This window comes from Coregonus clupeaformis, chromosome 16 (assembly GCF_020615455.1).
Source record: "Coregonus clupeaformis isolate EN_2021a chromosome 16, ASM2061545v1, whole genome shotgun sequence".
In the NCBI taxonomy this organism is placed as follows: domain Eukaryota; kingdom Metazoa; phylum Chordata; class Actinopteri; order Salmoniformes; family Salmonidae; genus Coregonus; species Coregonus clupeaformis.
Genome location: NC_059207.1, coordinates 55,895,460 through 55,915,742, shown reverse-complemented (window position 1 = coordinate 55,915,742; position 20,283 = coordinate 55,895,460). Strand labels below are relative to the sequence as shown.

Sequence of the window (20,283 nt, the reverse complement as noted above, 5' to 3'; positions counted from 1 at the left end):
TGTTTCTCATAGAAGCACATGAGAGAGACTTCTTCTTCTTTGTGTTCTATTATTGAAGACACTTCCTGTTAGCGTTGCTTCAGCTTCCAGTCTCTGGAGGACAACAGCCAATAGTATCTCAATCCTAGATGATAGCCATTCGGTTTTCATAATGAAACAAGGCGGATGCCCATCACAGCGCCTGAGGCGCGGTGAGGGAGAAAAGTGACTGTTAATTTGGTTGATTTAGATGATTCCAGGCACTTTACTTTGGATGAGTCTGTTAAACAGTTTATCCCAAACGGGTTCGCTAGCACACTCGTTATATAAACAGTTGCATTTGTTAGTCAACCTGACAGTGATCAAGAGAGAGCTTTCGGCATGCCTACCTATGCATATGACTCCAGGAGTGTGGAGTGTTTGCTTGGGAGAGTTTTAAATGGTGGGAAACCTAAACATGTGGTTGTAAGTCAGCTAGCAAGCATTTATCGGACAACTGGTGGTTTTGAGGCAGCATGCCACTGTAGGCAAGCCGATATTGGACCCATGTCTACAGCCAATGCAGCTAGCAACACCGTCCATGGTTAACCAAGTCAATGTGACGTGTTAAAGTGTCGGCCCACTGCAAAGTCAATGAGCAGAATGCACATTGGGCCACTGCCTTTGCCAATTGTGGGCTGCTCATGGGCCGCTATAAGCTTGCTACAGCGAAAGTGGATCAGTGCTAGGGTGCAATCATATTCACCTCAGACATCATTGAGGATGGTTTACATAGATGTTATCCCAGTAATCCCTGTGTCCTGTCTCCCTCCCATACATCTGGCTCTCATCATATTTGAAGATGATGGGAATCTGTTTTGAAAAGGATCAACCGTCATTCCTCCCCAGTAGTGTAGGAGGAAATGTTGAGAACACATCACCTTAATCCTGGTCTTGTTGTACATTTGCAATATGTTATCCCACACACACTTAAGCCTCCAGAGCAACAAAAAATGGCATTCTATTCTGTTCCAATTATAGCTTTTGACAACCCCTCTCAGGCGTTGGGAGAGCAATGCTGGTTGCCTCATCCCCCTGAGTGTTCAAGCTGGTAATTGAAAATCTAGTTTTTGGCTATGTGTATCATTAGTAGGCCATACCCTCTCACACACCAATTTGACCCCTCCTTGCCTCCCCAATTGCCCAGCTGATCCTGATGCATTTAACATCTCTGACAACCAGAGACAATTCTCCCCCTCCCCCCAAGAGACTCAGAAGCAAAATAGGGATTGTACATTACAGAGTTTCTGTACTATTGGACGTAAATTCTGTGCAATCTCCTCCCACCCTAACTTTGCTCCCATCTTTTGATGAACATCTTGAATGGTGAATATTTAAACTGTTCAAAATAAGCACACTTGTGATTATTGTGATTCACACAGCTGCTTAAAGGATGTTTTTTTATAAAGCTGTTTTTATAATTTTGTCTGTCTAGAACACTACACGCCGTGGCCTAGCCGTCTGGCACAGATTTGGGTGTTAAGCCTGAGCGGCTTAGCTCATTTTGAAAGAGGCTGATTGCAGTGAGCCAGTACCTTTCATTTTGTCTCATATCATTAGACAAATTCAAAATGAAACGATGTCTGTTCAAAGAGCCTGAGGCTATTGTAGACTACAGTATAAATAGAAGGGTTGTTCCACAAAATGAGTGCCTTTTGTGTCCCTTTGATATTTTAAGTAGAAATTATGCACCAATATTGAATTATAAAAGCCTTATAATAAATAAAGTGCCATTTAATATAGACCACATGGAGAATTCAATCAATCTGATTTTTAAATATGAATAAAGACTTGATAAACTGCCTAAATTCAGCATTTGTGACTCTGTGACTTCTAGGGAGATTTTAACCCACTTAATCCCTACATTTCTCCAACTTTTCATCATCATTGTAAAGCCCCAGTTATTTTGTTGCTTTGACAAAGTCATTTCTGAAGATTATTATTTATTTAATGTGATTAGTGATTCATTTATGTCTGTCCCTCATTTTAAGGTCAACCCTGTTATAATATGGGGAAACTGTTCCTTTTTAAATATTTTTTGCAAATGAAACATTGAACATCTAACAAGTCAAATTATAGTGTAAAAGAAGGTGAGCTGGTTCTACTCTTTTTGGCCATTTGCTGATGATTTGTGGTGGAAAACTTAGTGGGTCAAGCATAACACGTCAGCCATGTTATGCATAGATAGACAGGCTAGAATCTTTTTTTAAATGGTTTTTTATTGTGAAGCTTGCATTAAAATGCCACTACCTGTTGCACACAACAAGCTTCTATTCCCCCTGTCACATGGGGATTTATGGCTAATTTAAGATGAAATCGTCAACGCCGTTACGGTCACCCCTGTTAATTTATTTGGCACTTAATAGGCACTTACTACAGTAATTCTATTATTTAACCTCTTGAGATAGGAAAACTCGTTTTTTAAATAGTTGAACATGTTTTCTTACTGACATAATGTTAAAATGAGGTGGAATCCAATGTTGTTGTTTTTGTACCAAGTTACACTTCTCAAAAGGCACCGAATTGGTGGAACAATCCACAACACAATAAAACAACTACAAAACAGCTAGAAATTGAGATCCATTTGAACTACAGTACCAGTCAAAAATTTTGACACACCTACTCAGGGTTTTTCTTTATTTTTACTATTTTCTACATTGTAGAATAATAGTGAAGACATCAAAACTATGCAATAACACATATGGAATCATGTAGTAACCAAAAAAGTGTTAAACAAATCAAAATATATTTTAGATTCTTAAAATATGCCTTGATGACAGCTTAGCACCTTCTTGGCATTCTCTCAACCAGCTTCACCTGCTTGAAGGAGTTCCCACATATGCAGAGCACTTGTTGGCTGCTTTTCCTTCACTCTGCCGTCCGACTCATCCCAAACCATCTCAATTAGGTTGAGGTCGGGGGATTGTGGAGGCCAGGTCATCTGATGCAGCACTCCATCCCTCTCCTTCTTGATCAAATAGCCCTTACACAGCCTGGAGGTGTGTTGGGTCATTGTCCTGTTGAAAAACAAATGATAGTCCCACTAAGCCCAAACCAGATGGGATGGCGTATCGCTGCAGAATGCTGTGGTAGCCATGCTGGTTAAGTGTGCCTTCATTTCTAAATAAATCACTGACAGTGTCACCAGCCAAGCACACCCACACCATAACACCTCCTCCTCCACGCTTTACGGTGGGAAATACACATGCAGAGATCATCCGTTCACCCACATCGCGTCTCACAAAGACACAGCGGTTGGAAACAAAAATCTCAAATTTGGACTCCAGACCAAAGGACACTTTCCACCGGTCTAATGTCCATTGCTCGTGTTTCTTGGCCCACGCAAGTCTCTTCTTATTATTGGGGTCCTTTAGTAGTTGTTTCTTTGCAGCAATTTGACCATGAAGGCCTGATTCACACAGTCCCCTCTGAACAGTTGATGTTGAGATGTGTCTGTGACTTGAACTCTGTGAAGCATTTATTTGGGCTCCAATTTCTGAGGCTGGTAACTCTAATGAACTTATCCTCTGCAGCAGAGGTAACTCTGGGTCTTCCTTTCCTGTGACGGTCCTCATGAGAGCCAGTTTCATCATAGCGCTTAATGGTTTTTGCGACTGCACTTCAATAAACTTTCAAAGTTCTTGACCATGTCTTAAAGTAATGATGGACTGTCATTTCTCTTTGCTTATTTGAGCTGTTCTTGCCATAATATGGACTTGGTCTTTTACCAAATAGGGCTATCTTATGTATGTGATGTGCTATGTCTTTTCTCTGAAAGTCATGTTGCTCTGAAGACATTTGACACTGTCTGATGTCGCTGATGTGGGAGTGACAGGGTAGACTAAAGGAGTGAATTATATAATCATGCAAATGACACTGCAAAGAACAATGTTGCCACTGACATGCTGCTCCTATGACATGCATCTCCTAGCAACCAATTCCATGAACAGCATCCCTTAAGAAGAGCTCCTCCTTAATACAAATATTTTGTTAAATTATTTTATTTTATTATATGTGAACAGGACCTGCAGAATGAGCTACAAGATCTAAGGCAGGAATTGGTCAGCCACCACCACCCACTCCTTACAGAGTCCAGTAAAAACCTAGGACCCAGTAAACTATCAACCAACCAACCCAACCATCCAACCAACCAACCAAAACAACCAACCAACCAACCAACCAACCAACCAACCCCCTCCACCCCAGTCTCACGGCCTGTGACTGCTCCAACTCCTGACTTCCTCCACAGGCCTGAGAAGAAGCCTGACATTGTTTTGATGATGGACTCCAATGGAAAATTTGTTAAATAGAGTGGGGGCAAAGTTGTGGTGCCCTACATCTGAGAAAGCATTGGAGCTCCTGTCAGTGGCCCAGCTTGGTTCACCGAGCCTTATCATTGTACATACTGGAACCAATGACTTGCATACTCAACAGGAGAGGGTGGCCACATGACTTGGGAGGGTGATGGAGAGGGCCTCTACCACCTTCCCAGATGCCAGGCTTGTAAAGTCCACCCTGCTACGGAGGAGAGATTTTCACCCTGCCACTACCGAGAGGATAAATGCCAGCCTCTCCTGGGACTGTGCTAAATTGCCAAATGTAGAATTGGCCCACCATCTCATCATTAATCTGTCTGTATGATAATGTACACTTGTTCAAAGAGGCTGTACCCACCTTCACCAGGATGTTAAAGGATGTTACTTTCGGTGGCCAGTCCACTTCCCCACACAGGAGCAGCAGATCAGCCACCAACTCCAAATCAGACGCTTGTTTAGACCTGCATCCGGTGGTGCCTCACAGAGACTGGACAACAGCTAGCAACACTGCCCCCCACACCACCCTCTTCTCTCCCAGAAACTGCATACACTGAGCTATGCCCAAGCTGTACACAGTCCCAGAGGCCCCACACAGAGTTTGGAGCATCACTGGCCACAATGCCCTGCACACCACCCTCTTCAACTCCCCCACAACCTCCCTCCCATGTTACCAGACCAGGCCCACCTCAGCACAACACAAACAGACACGGCCCATCACAGCACAGCTCTACCAGACCAGGCCCACCTCAACTCAGCCCAGCTCTACACAGCACCGACCACTACCCCTAGGGTCTGGCAAAACACTGTAGAGTGTAGTGCACCACATGATGCAGTCCACGCCATGTATCATTCACATCATCAGCCCTCATATGCTGAGAGTTTGGAGCTTCGCCAGCTACACTGCCCTCCGCACCACCCTCCTCAATTCCCCCACAACCTTCCTCCCAGGCTAGTTTTGGTTACCCTCCCTACTCCCATCCCCAGGACAGGCCTGGGACACTCCTGCACCCCATGATAGCCCCAACCCTGCAACAGGAGACAGACCAAGGCCTCCTGTGCACATCCAGACTGGAGCATCAGCATCCACTCCTTTGGCGCGAGCTTCATCCGGGTGGACTGAGCTCTGCCAACACTGCTCACCCAGTTCCTGCCCAGCACCCAGCGACTTGAGGGAGGGTCGGTCGAATACTCAGTCTACCCTGCTCTCATGTAGATGGCCAGGGACTTTGGCAGTCTCACTCAACAAATAGCTGCAGCTGACCACAGGAGGCTGCTGAGGGGAGAACAGAATACCCCCTCTGACTTTAAATCTTGTAGGGGGCTTGGACATTTTTGTCTTCGGAGATGGTCATTTTAGGGGATTTGAATCTGGATAGGCTATCCCCGGCCTCAGATCAATTTAAGATTATATGCATTAATTTTAATCTCACTTAATTGATCTCAAAACCCACACGACTAAATGTGAAAAACCCTGTTAACTCCTCATTGATTGATTTAATTCTTACTATTAACCCCCATAAATATTTGTCTAGTGGAATATTTGCATATGATCTCAGTGATCATTGTCCCATACCATGTATGTGTTAGAGATACCAAACAGAAAAATACTAATCCTTGTTCAATTAAGAAGATACATAAAACATTTATTTTTTTAAATACATGACATGTTATACTCTGATTTAGCCACTGTCTTAGTATTCCTGACCCTGAGTTGGCTCTAGAAAATGTCTCCTCTATATTTATTCCTCTGGCAGATAAACACACCCCTTTTAAACAATTCATAGTCAAAGATAGATCTAACCCTTGGAGCTATCTGAGTTCATTCAAATGAGAGATCAGGCCTGGGCCAAAGCAAGGAGAACTGACCCTGTAGCGGACTGGCAATCTTTCAGACAACTGAGAAACAGATGTACTATCTTGATTAAGAAAGCTAAATCAAGCTATTTTTTAAGGTCTATCTCTGACTCTGCTGGTAAACAGTAAATGCACTGAAGCGTACAAATTCCTCTTCTTCCCTGCCTAAGCATGTTCTGTCTGACTATGGCATATTAACTGAGAACAATGAGATAAGTGATGTTTTTAATTGTCATTTTACCCCGGCAGGCTTTTTATTTTAGAGAAACTGTGGTTTAATTGACACTAGTCAGTCAATCGACTGCTCTTCCCTCTGCCAGCCTCTAGCTGACTCGACGGTTAACACATCAACTTCTAGTGAATCTTTGTTTTCATTTAAACAATTTACTACCTGTGATGTGCTAAATGCCTTGCTTAAGACTGATGTAAAAAAACAACACTGGGGCTAATATGCTTGATCCATTTTGATTGCTGAATCATTAACCCATATTTTTTATCTAAATGATTAATCACCCTATTTCAAAACTTTCTTGCCTAGCTAAAATATTAGAATCCTTGATTAATTCTCAGCTAAGATCTTTCTTAATTTTTGAAATGTATTGTAAATGTACATCAGTCAGGTTTTAGACCAGGTCATGGCACTATCTCTGCTGCATCCCTAGTTATAAATGATGTGGTTAACTGTATGGATAAAAGGCAACATTGTGCTGCCCTCTTCAATGACCTGTCAAAGGCCTTCGACGCTGTTGATCACTCATTGCTAATTCAGAGGCTTTCCTCAATTGGCCTAGACTTAGCTCCATGTAACTGGTTTAGAAATTACATAACAAATAGAACTCAATTTGTATCTACTGATGGTGTTAAATACAGTTTTCTGGACATAACGAAAGGTGTCCCGTAGGGGTTAATTCTGGGTCGTGTACCTTTTACTGTTTACATAACAATATTGACAATTGTAACCTGGACGTGAATGCAGATGATACTGTTGTTTATGCTATTGCACCCACGGTTGACCAGACTCTATCTGAACTACAGTCTACCTTCATTGTATTACAGAAAATCTATATTGACCTTAAAATACACTAAACAAAAATGTTAAATGCAAGAAGCAAAAATATCAACGATTTTACTGAGTTACAGCTCACATAAGGAAATCAGTCAATTGAAATAAATGAATTAGCCTCTAATATATGGATTTCACAGAACTGGGAATACAGATATGCATCTGTTGGTCACAGATACCTTTAAAAAAAAAGTAGGGACGTGGATCAGAAAACCAGTCAGTATCTGGTGTGACCCCCATTTGCCTCATGCAGCGCAACATCTCCTTCGCATAGTGTTGATCAGGCTGTTGATTGTGGCCTGTGGAATGTTGTCCTACTCCTCTTCAATGGCTGTGTGAAGTTGCTGGATATTGGCGGAAACTGGAACACACTGTCGTACACGTCGATCTAGAGCATCCTAAACATGCTCAATGGGTGACATGTCTGGTGAGTATGCAGGCCATGGAAGAACTGAGTCATTTTCAGGTTCCAGGAATTGTGTATAGATCCTTGCGACATGGGGCTGTGGATTATCATACTCAAACATGAGGTGATGGCGGCGGATGAATGTCACGACAATGGGCCTCGGGAGCTCGTCCCGGTATCTCTGTGCATTCACATTGCCATACCATAACTCCACCGCCACCATGGGGCACTCTGTTCACAACGTTGACATCAACTAACCGCTTGCCCACAAGATGCCATACAAACTGTCTGCCATTTGCCAGAACAGTTGAAACCGGTATTCAACCATGAAGAGCACACTTCTCCAGCGTGCCAGTGGCCATCGAAGGTGAACATTTGCCCACTAAAGTCGGTTATGACGCTCGAAGATAGCGTATCTTATAACATTGATGTCCGGGAGGGCTCTCGCCTGGGTGAGAGCAGTGTGGGAGCAACAATCCACCGTTTGCCTCAGTCTGGAGGAGTCCGTGGCGGAGGTTAGGAAGGTGTTCGATTCTCCATTGTCCGGGAGAGAGGCTGCTCAGAAGCTACTCCAACTGCGTCAAAACTCCCGTAGTGTGGCAGACTACACAGTAGATTTTCGCACGTTGGCTGCTGAGAGTGCCTGGAACCCGGAATCTCTTTTCGACACGTTCCTTCACGGATTATCAGAGGAGGTTAAAGACGAGCTCGCAGCCCGGGAGCTTCCCATGGACCTCGACTCCCTCATCGCCTTGACCTTACGGATCGTTGGGTGTCTACGGGAACATAGGAGGGAGAGGAGGTCTGTTCCCGGTCACACTCGCTCGTCCACTGCTCCCACCTCGCCTCCGAGGAATCCCAGAAGTTCCCAACATCCACCTTATCGAGAGAATCACCCGAGTGTGTCACCCGAGTGCTCACAGGAATCACCAAGGGCGGTCGACTCGCCTCCTCCAGAGCCCAAGCTACTGGGAAGGGCTAGAATGTCTCCGGCTGAACGTTTACGCAGATTGAGCACCAGGAGCTGTCTGAATTGCGGGACTACAGGACATTATATTTCCACCTGTCCATTAAAAAGACCAGGCTCATCAGTGGGTACGAGTACTCTGGTGCGGCGTATGGGGATTTTCCAATCTCCCATTAGTCGGACCCCTCTCCATGCCACCCTGTTGTGGGGTGACCAGGCCAAATCTCTCAGGGTGTTCATTAACTCTGGGGCCGACGAGAGCTTTATCGACGCTACCTTGGTGTCGGAGCTGGCAATCTCCACTCAACCCCTCTCTATTCCCATGGACGTCAGAGCGCTGGATGGGTGCTCTGTTGGCAGAGTCACCCGCAATACGGTTCCTATCAACCTACGAGTATCAGGATATCACAGTGAGTGTATGCAGTTCCTGCATACCATGTACCTGTGGTTTTGGGGTATTCATGGCTCCAGAAGCACAATCCCCTGACCGACTGGGCTACTGGTTCTATTGTGCGTTGGAGTCCGTTCTGCCATGCACATTGTCTTAAGTCGGCACAGCCTGCCCCGGGACGTCTTCCTGCTGAGTACCTGGACCTCTGGGAGGTCTTCAATAAGGCCCGCGCTATGTCTCTCCCTCCGCATCGACCCTACGACTGCGCTATTGACCTTCTCCCGGGCACTACACCACCCCAGGGGAAGCTTTACTCCCTGTTGGGTTCGGAGACCAAGGCTATGGTGGAGTACATTGAGGACTCTCGCTGCAGGGAGTATTCGTCTATCTGCCTCTCCCACCGGTGCAGGGTTCTTCCTTGTGGAGAAGAAGGACAAAACCCTGCGCCCGTGTATCGACTACCAGGGCCTTAATGACATTATGGTTAAAAAAAGTTACCCTCTTCCACTTATCTCCTCAGCTTTTGAACCTCTTCAGGGAGTGACCATCGTCTCAAAGTTGGACCTTCGGAGCGCCTAACATCTGGTTCAGATACGGGAAGTAGACGAGTGGAAGATGGCTAGCGGGCACTATGAGTACTTGGTTATGCCACTCGGACTGACCAACGCTCCCGCTGTGTTCCAGGCCCTGGTCAGCGATGTGCTCCGAGACATGCTGAACCGGTTCGTGTTTGTCTACCTCAACAACATCCTTGTCTTTTCCCGTTCAGCTCAAGAGCACATCCTCCAAGTCCGACAGGTCCTTCAGCGTATCCTGGAGAACCAGCTTTTCGTTAACTCCTCACCGTCAAGATGGCTTTGGAGGTGTGGAGGCACTGGTTGGAGGGGGCGGAACACCCATTCTTAGTGTGGACTGACCATAAAAACCTGGAATATCTCCTCACCGCCAAGCGCCTCAACTCTAGGCAGGCTCGTTGGGCCTTGTTAGTCACCCGTTTCAATTTCACTCTCTCCTACCGCCCGGGGTCCAAGAATATAAAGCCTGACGCACTCTCACATTTGTATAGCACTGTTGCTACTCCGTCTGACCCCAAGACCATCCTCCCTACCTCCTGTCTAGCGGCTGCACTTGTCTGGGGTATAGAGAGCCTGGTCCGTAAGGGGGTCCGGCTAACCGGATGTTTGTCCCGGACTCTGCCCGTTCCCCAGTCCTGGAATGGGCACATTCCTCGAGACTGACCTGCCATCCAGGCTCCCGTTGGACCCTGGCTTTCATCCAACAATGCTTTTGGTGGCCTTCCATGGTTCCTGATGTCTCCGCATTCATCGCCGCCTGCACTGTGTGTGCCCAAAATAAGACTCCGCGGCAAGCTCCGGCTGGCCTTCTTCAACCACTCCTCACCACCCCTGGTCCCATATATCCCTGGACTTTTTTACTGGTCTTCCTCCGTCAGATGGCAACACCACTATCCTGACGGTGGTGGATAGGTTTTCTAAAGCCTCCCATTTTATTCCCCTTCCCAAGTTACCCTCAGCCAAGGAGACGGCTCAACTCATGGTGCGGCACGTCTTCCGGATCCATGGACTTCCGGTCGACATGGTCTCCAATCATGGTCCTCAGTTCTCGTCCCGGTTCTGGAAGGCGTTCTGTACTCTCATTGGGTAATCGGCCAGCCTGTCCTCTGGTTTTCACCCCCAATCTAACGGCCAGTCGGAGCGAGCCAATCAGGACCTGGAGACGGCTATTCGTTGCCTCGTCTCCGCCAACCCCACCACCTGGAGCCAGCAACTCGTGTGGGTGGAATACGCCCGTAAGACCCTTCCCTGTTCGGCCACTGGTCTCTCGCTCTTCGAGTGTTCCTTGGGATATCAGCCCCCGCTCTTCCCTGAGCAAGAGGAAGAAGTCAGCATACCCTCTGCCCAGATGTTCATCCGCCGCTGTCTCCGTACCTGGAACAGAGCCCGGGCCACTCTTCTGAAGACCACATCCAGGTATCGGCTCGGGCAGAGGGTATGGCTTTCCACTCGGGACCTGCCCCTCCGGGTGAAGTCCTGTAAACCTTCCCCCCGTTTTATCGGCCCTTTCCCCATCTCGAAAATCCTTAGCCCCTCTGCTGTTCGTCTTCTGTTGCCCCACACCCTCCATATACATCACACTTTCATGTGTCTATGAATAAACTTCTGTCTCACAGCCCTTTGTCTCCTGCAAACTAGAAACCATATAACCTGAGGCTGCATTTATTGTAGCTGGGGATTTTAACAAAGTGAATTTGAGAAAAAGGCTGTCTAAATTCTATCAGCATATTGACTGTAGCACTCGCGCTGGAAAAACACTGGACTATTGTTACACTAATTTCCGCGATGCATACAATACCCTCCCCGCCCTCCTTTCGGCAAATCTGACCACGACTCCATTTTGCTCCTCCCTTCCTATAGTCAGAAACTCAAACAGGAAGCACCCGTGCTTTGGACTATTGAACGCTGGTCTGACCAATCGGAATCCACGCTTCAAGATTGTTTTGATCACGCGAACTGGGATATGTTCCGGGTAGCTTCTGAGAATAATATAGATGTATACGCTGATTCTGTGAGTGGGTTTATAAGGAAGTGTATAGGAGATGTCGTACCCACTGTGGCTATTAAAACCTACCCTAACCAGAAACTGTGGATAGATGGCAGCGTTCGCGAAAAACTGAAAGCACGAACCACCGCATTTAACCATGGCAAGGTGACGGGGAATATGGCAGAATACAAACAGAGTGGTCGTTCACTCCACAAGGCAATCAAACAGGCAAAACGTCAATATCGAAATGGAGTCGCAATTCAACGGCTCAGACACGAGACGTGTGTGGCAAGGTTTACAGACAATCACGGACTACAATAGGAAAACCAGCCACGTCGCGGACACCGAAGTCTTGCTGCCAGACAAGCTAAACAAGTTCTTTGCCCGCTTTGAGGATAACACAGTGCCACCGACGCGGCCAGCTACCAAGGACTGTGGGCTCTCCTTCTCCGTGACTGACGTGAGTAAGACATTTAAACGTGTTAACCCTCGCAAGACTGCCGGCCCAGACGACATTCCTAGCCGCGTCCTCAGAGCATGCGCAGACCAGCTGGCTGGTGTGTTTACGGACATATTCAATCTCTCGCTATCCCAGTCTGCTGTCCCCACATGCTTCAAGATGGCCACCATTGGTCCTGTACCCAAGAAAGCAAAGGTAACTGAACTAAATGACTATCGCCCCATAGCACTCACTTTTGTCATCAGGTAGTGCTTTGAGAGAATAGTCAAGGATCATATCACCGCCACCTTACCTGTCACCCTAGACCCACTTCAATTTGCTTACCGCCTCAATAGGTCCACAGACGATGCAATCGCCATCACATACTTTGGTCTCAGTATTACTCCCTGATAAAATAAAGGTTAATTAAAAATACTTTATTCAATATGTCTGTTGACAAAAGAAGCAACTAGGCAGTGTAGTTCATCTTATATTTTCTCTATATTTGCTAGTAGAGTGAGAGGAAGAGAGAGAGAGAGAGAGAGAGAGAGAGAGAGAGAGAGAGAGAGAGAGAGAGAGAGAGAGAGAGAGAGAGAGAGAGAGAGAGAGAGAGAGAGAGAGAGAGAGAGAGAGAGAGAGAGAGAGAGAGAGAGAGAGAGAGACAAAGATATATTCCGAAACTACTCACTGTCTGGACAACCCTGTTGGCATCCACTCTAGGAATGTTGATTTATCACATGCTCAGTCTATAGGGAGTTGAATCTCATCATCCAAACAAAATGTGATTATTTTGTTATTCACGTTTTTCTGCCAGCTTTTCTAATTGTAACCAGTCACAGCAGCACTGAATGGGTTTCCTGTGCTGTGCTGTGCGTGTGTGTGTGTGTATGTATGTGTGTGTGTGTGCTCTGTTGCATCTTGTGTGTGTATGTGTGCACGTGTGAGCCTGTGCCGCTGTGCGTGTGTGTGACTCCAGGTTCAATTAGCTGTTCATCTCGTTTCTGTCCCAGGGAACTTCTGCATCGGTAACCACCACACAGTGAAGATCTCTCACAAGACCTGACCAGCGATACATAATCAGATGCTGTCATTCACACTTAAGCATGCATTCTGTCATGGTCAGATAAGCCAAAATGTGACGCATTTTAATTGTTTTACAGTACATTGATATACATATTCTCACACCGAAAAGCAGCACAATATACCAACAGTTTCAGGCAATCTATCAAAGCTCAACCATGCAGCCAAATGCTGTCTGTCTCAAACTGGGACTTGAGAGTGGGTTGAGCCGTTCTTCCTCTATCTGCACTCATAACTACAGTATAATTGTGTTCCCTTTAAAAACAAGCTATAAATATACTGTAGCTGATCCATAAACCTCAATCAGGTGACAAGGGTAAGCCAGCCAGACAACACAACTCTGAGTGAAGCCCTACAATAGGAGATTTCTGTCACAATGTGAGCATTTCTCTATCATTGAGATGATTAATCCACTGGGTTTCTATACACCCTTAAAAATAAAGATGCAAGTTGGAACCAAATAAGTTTATTGAGAGTGATGCCATAGGGGAAACATTGGCATCCATAAATAAATACAAAACCAGACATGTTTCGGACCTCCAGGACCGGAATTGAATAGCCCTGCTGTAGGGTTTTAAGCATTATTTGCATATTTCCCAGGGTGCCTTTCGAGTGAATTTTTGAGATACCAGTACCACTGTTTGCTAGTGACAGAGACATTTATTCATGTTTAGTCCTGTGGCCTTCACCAAGAGAGATCCTAAGTAAATATGTTGTCATTAAAATTAAATTAAGACAATACAATACATATTTAATAAGGCCTTCTATTGAGGGCCTAGTTTTACCATAATACAGTGGCCTGAAACTCATAGTTTACAGGCCACATCAGGCCTGCAAGTCATATTATGCTGGCTTGCAAAGTGATGTGTAATTCATATTGGAATCCAGCCATAGTGGGGATATCCAACATTTGCATGCAGAATGACTGCCAGGGTTGGGAAGACAACAATATGAGACTACCTTAAATATCTAAACTGGAACAACAATTTCAGTAATGGGTGCAATAAGTCCAAGTAAAAAGATGAGTTTAGAAGAATGTCTGTTAATTATATTTGAGTAGGATCAGATGAATGAATCAATGTACATGCAAAAACATAGATATTGAAACAAACAATTCTTTAAATTAACCTACAGTCATGGTCAAAAGTTTTGAGAATGACACAAGTATTGGTCTTCACAAAGTTCGCCGCTTCAGTGTTATGAGATATTTTTGTCAGATGTTACTATGGTATACTGAAGTATAATTACAAGCATTCCATAAGTGTCAAAGGCTTTTATTGACAATTAACATTAAGTTTATGCAAAGAGTCAATATTTGCAGTGTTGACCCTTCTTTTTCAAGACCTCTGCAATCCGCCCTGGCATGCTGTCAATTAACTTCTGGGCCATATCCTGACTGATGGCAGCCCATTCTTGCATAATCAATGCTTGGAGTTTATCAGAATTTGTGGGGTTTTGTTTGTCCACCCGCCTCTTGAGGATCGACCACAAGTTCTCAATGGGATTAAGGTCTGGGGAGTTTCCTGGCCATGGACCCAAAATGTCGATGTTTTGTTCCCCGAGCCATTTAGTTATCACTTTTGCCTTATGGCAAGGTGCTCCATCATGCTGGAAAAGGCATTGGTCGTCACCAAACTGTTCTTGGATGGTTGGGAGAAGTTGCTCTCGGAGGATGTGTTGGTACCATTCTTTATTCATGGCTGTGTTCTTAGGCAAAATTGTGAGTGAGCCCACTCCCTTGGCTGAGAAGCAACCCAACACATGAATGGTCTCAGGATGCTTTACTGTTGGCATGACACAGGACTGATGGTAGCGCTCACCTTGTCTTCTCCGGACAAGGTGTTTTCGGATGCCCCAAACAATCGGAAAGGGGATTCATCCGAGAAAATGACTTTACCCCAGTCCTCAGCAGTCCAATCCCTGTACCTTTTGCAGAATATCAGTCTGTCCCTGATGTTTTTCCTGGAGAGAAGTGGATTCTTTGCTGCCCTTCTAGACACCAGGCCATCCTCCAAAAGTCTTCGCCTCACTGTACGTGTAGATGCACTCACACCTGCCTGCTGCCATTCCTGCGCAAGCTCTGCACTGGTGGTGCCCAGATCCCGCAGCTGAATCAACTTTAGGAGACGGTCCTGGCGCTTGCTGGACTTTCTTGGGCGCCCTGACGGCTTCTTCACAATAATTGAACCTCCCTCCTTGAAGTTCTTGATGATCCGATATATGTTTGATTTAGGTGCAATCTTACTAGCAGCAATATCCTTGCCTGTGAAGCCCTTTTTGTGCAAAGCAATGATGACGGTACGTGTTTCCTTGCAGATAACCATGGTTAACAGAGGAAGAACAATGATTTCAAGCACCACCCTCCTTTTAAAGCTTCCAGTCTGTTATTCTAACTCAATCAGCATGACAGAGTGATCTCCAGCCTTGTCCTCGTCAACACTCTCACCTGTGTTAACGCGAGAATCACTGACACGATGGCAGCTGGTCCTTTTGTGGCAGGGCTGAAATGCAGTGAAAATGTTTTTGGGGGATTAAGTTCATTTTCATGGCAAAGAGGGACTTTGCAATTAATTGCAATTCATCTGATCTCTCTTCATGACATTCTGGAGTATATGTAAATTGCCATCATCAAAACTGAGGCAGCAGACTTTGTGAAAATTAGTATTTGTGTCATTCTCAAAACTTTTGACCACGACAATGAGCATGCGAGCATGCTGAGAAAATATGATAATGAAGGCATGGTTATGTATCAACTCTGGTTATTAACACCAACACTGGGGTTATTTTACCCCACTGAGTGTTAATTTAACTACTTAGAGTTTTAATTTAACTCTTGAATAAACACAAAACATTTACACTGACAAATCAACACTAGTTAACGCTGGTGAATGTATGTATGTAAATGTTATGTTGCCTATTGTTTTTGTCTATGTATGTTTTTTGTTTATTGTGCAAAAAAGTGAAATAAAATATATATTTTTTAAAACACTGGCCAATTTACTATGTGCTATGAAAATGACACATCTACAGGCTTCCATACATTTCAAGAACCTTTTAGAATTCTGAGGAACCATAGATGCCACATCAAGAACCCCACACTGAACTCAAAGGTTCTTTATCGGGCAAGAGTTCTCCAGAAACTTTAAAGGGAAGATTGCAGAATTAGTTTGCTGTTAAACATTCTGATTGGTTTCATCTTTCCAACCAAAAGTCCCAATACGACATATCACTTTACATTTGTATTCTGGGAGTAATTTTATCAGAATTTGACCTAAGTCATGTCGGAAAACCGTTCAGAAAAGTGACGTCAAGAGAAGAACACACGAGTGAATACACAGCAGGAGTGAAGGCTTTACCATTATAGTATACATTAAATGTCAATAAGCAAACTGGCTAAAACTCTCTCGTTGGCCAATGTTAGCTATAGCTAGCCACATGCTAACCTGAGTGCTAACGTTACTAACGTTACTAGCAGCAGTAACAGTAAATCCAGGTATAATGGCTACCACAAACATTGGCTACCATGATATTCTGCAAGTTATACCGGCCAATAAAGATCAGGCAGTTCAGCAAAAATAAAGACATACTGTACCTTGAAATAAACAATGACATTAATTCATTCATTTCTACAAAATGTGCAGTGTTGATGGAGTTTTGTAGCTTGCTTGCTAGCTAGATAGCTTTAGTACATTCCCAAACACCATGCTAGATCCGAGTGGGCCAGTTCACTGTGCATGGCCCAGTGCACTTAGATAGCTGGCTAACTTAGTTTTTTTATAATCTACTAGCCACATAACATGGCAAAACTCTTTGGGCACTTTAGTACCTACTTACCTGATTCGCCTCCATCACCAAAGACACCAGCAGGCTGTTCCTGTGTTGACGTCAAAGCCACAAAGTATTGTTGGTATATGAGTTTTGATAAATGTACTGAACAAAAATATAAACGCAACATGCAAAGTGTTGGTCCCACTTTTCATGAGCTGAAATAAAAGATTCCAGAATTTCTTTATATATTTTTGGGTACTTCAAGGGGTCTTAAAATTCAAAATCAAATAGCAAAATGATCTTGGTATGACCTTCTTAAACAATTCCATATAGCTTAGTAGAACCCCCTCCCCCCGTTAAGAGCTAAGGAAGAACCATTTAAGAACCTTCATTGTTTTTGTGGATAATAAAGGGGGAAGTGTTGTAGTGTATAATGTCTATGACTCAGTATTAAGCCAGACAGCCGATCACAACACTGAATAAAGTCCTACAACTGTAACTGACTGACCCTGTATATAGTATGCTTGCTTACTTTCTCCAGTTCATATTTCTTATTTTTATTTATCTTGTGTTTTGTGCTACCTTATGATATTTTTAGTATTATATTGTTATTGATTCCTGCATTGTTGGGTTTAGAGCTTGTAAGATAGGCATTTCACTCTACTTGTGCACTTAACATTAAAACAATTTGAAACCTCATACAATAGGTGATTTCTACCACTACAATGTGAGATTTCAGTCACAATGTAAGCATGAGTGCTCTGTCTCATTGAGAGGATTCCTCTACAGGGTTTCTATGTAATACAGATTATGTGTCTACCAGGGGTTTACATTTCAAGTGCTGTTTATATGGATACAGACATTATTGCTATTGGGAAACGTGTGCTGGGGTGCATAAATACATGAACACTGATTTCTAACCCTTTTGTTGGAGAGATAGTAGCAATGTTTGTTTTCATTTTAGAGTACTGCCTTCTTACCAGAACAAGTAGTGGTCAGTCACTGATTAGCAAATCCACAATAAAGCACTATTACACACCAATAAACTAAATATGTGGACTCATAGTGGGCAGGCTTGTAGCACTGTCTTTTGAATCTGTGGACATCCCACTCCTCTCACAATTCCCCTTTCACCTGCAAACACAACTGGCTTTAACCACACAAAATTATCCCACTGATTGATGATAAAAAATCAATTGATTAATTGATAACTTCATAATTGATTAAATTAGAAAGTTGAGGTAGAAAAGCAACTAAACATATGTGAATGACAATCTACAGTGGACAGTTGTCTGAACGGAGTCACACATTGTCATCACAGTGAGGCGAGGGACTGCTTGAAATGCAGACGCTCTAAACGGCGCTGTCTGTGGTGCTTAATCTGATAACGCTGATAGCGACTCCGTCTGAATGAACTCACACCGTTCGCTGGCCATTACTTACATTAAGAGCCACAACAATTAGACTATAGTGAATTCAATTGCCTGACCCTGACACTTTTTCAAACATTGAAAGAGCCATGATTATATACTGACTAGGCAACAGAATACCCGCAGAGCTGGTAATCGAACCAGAGCTGGTTACAGAACAGGTAAAGTCTCATCCTCACCTTCCACCTCGTCCTCTGGCAGGTTGACCGGGGCTCGGTAGGCGAGCATGTCCGGGATAGTGCAGATGCCCCGGTACATCAAATTGGAGGTGATTGGATGCATGATAGGCATGGCTGCGGTGACGGTCTGGGGCTGCCACCTGTGCCCTGGTCTTCATATGAGTGGTTCTTCAGAGAGTCGTTCACAACTTTACTTTCAAAGAGGGTGCGGGGGTCATGGATAGGAAGGAACCGCTGTGGCCACAGGATCGAGAGGCAGGAGAGAGGAGAAGATCCGTGAATTCCTCCCCCGTTCTTTGGTAAATTAACACTAAGAAGCCTAATAGATTATTATTATTTTTATAAACGTGACGTTGTCACAGTATCTCCTTTTTATTTATCTGGATACTCGACAGTTATTTGTTACACACATTGCGAGATTGATCTAGCCTAGGTTGAGGCAATTAATTGTCAAATTTTGAAAAATGCCTAAATTGCCACACTTATAATGGCTATTAGCTGAACAAAACTAAACACATCACGGCCACTCCATCTGCTGAGAAACACTGCCAGTGAGCTTTCAGCGCAACATGCAAATAAAAAATACCAGCGGTTTATCTCACTGCGGTAGAAGAGAGACAGACAAAGACAATGAGACAATTCAACGATGCTTAATCCGTTGTTTCTGTCCAGTAGTTCATGCAGAGAGATAATATTAATTCAGCCACTTGTTGGATCTCTTGGATGTGAGTTATTTTCTTGGTGCACACTCTGTCCCTTTATCTTTCCATTGAGCATTCAGTGATTAAATCCAGGTGAAAAACACAAATTAAAGACTGACAGCGTAAGAATCAGAAGTCCAAATGTACCTTAACTCAAAACACCAAAATGCATGCCCCCCGAATTGTTAGAACATTCACAAAAAAAGCCTATGCGTTCAGTGCGCGGGCACACTCGCTCGCCCTTATTTGGTCATTGGCACGGGGGCGCCTTTCCATCTCCAATTCACTCTTTGTTCCGCACAGGTAAGGGACTCTTGTGAACGGCAGCCAGCTCTCTCACACACGCGCACACACACACTCCATACCCTGACTCCACTATGTGTGCATCTTTCTCACTGCGTTCATTCTGTATTCCACACAGCACGCGCACTAAATCCCGTTCTTACCTGCCCGTAGGGACACACGTGCTCCCCTAGTACCACATAAACAACGAGAGCTGTGATTAATTACAACTAGGCACAATAGCATACCGAGAATTTATCCCCTGGCGTCTCTCCTAATATAAATTAATACCTTTTACCTTTTATATCTGAAACCTTAAATTGCACACCAAATGTTAAACATTGAACAGCCATGTGTGCCATTGAGGTTGTTGACCAGAAACCACTGAAGGTGATGCCAACAAATACACTACATAACCAAAAGTATGTGGACACCTGGTCGTCGAACATCTCATTCCAAAATCATGGGCATTACTATGGAGTTGGTCCCCCCTTTGCTGCTATAACAGCCTCCACTCTTCTGGGAAGGCTTTCCAATAGATATTGGAACATTGCTTCCATTCAGCCACAAGAGCATTAGTGAGGTCGGGCACTGATGTTGGGCAATTAGGCCTGGCTCGCAGTTGGAGTTCCAATTCATCCCAAAGGTGTTCGATGGGGTAGAGGTTAGGGCTCTCTGCACGCCAGTCAAGTTCTTCCACACCGATCTCAACAAACCATTTCTGTATGGAACTCGCTTTGTGCACGGGGACATTGTCATGCTGAAAGAGGAAAGGGCCTTCCCCAAACTGTTGCCACGAAGTTGGAAGCACAGAATCGTCTAGAATG

General features: G+C 44.5%; 1 protein-coding gene across 1 annotated transcript in view; it reads right to left on the bottom strand.

The window, feature by feature from the left end:
- Nucleotides 1-19,500, bottom strand: part of LOC121584257 (calcium-binding protein 7) — a 58,566-nt gene extending 39,066 nt beyond the window's left edge. Inside the window, exon 1 of the mRNA XM_041900088.2 lies at nt 18,474-19,500. Within this exon, the coding sequence (XP_041756022.1) occupies nt 18,474-18,585 (112 nt within the window). The 5' untranslated portion in view covers nt 18,586-19,500. The remainder of the gene's footprint in view (nt 1-18,473) is intronic.
- Nucleotides 19,501-20,283: the final 783 nt, after the last annotated feature.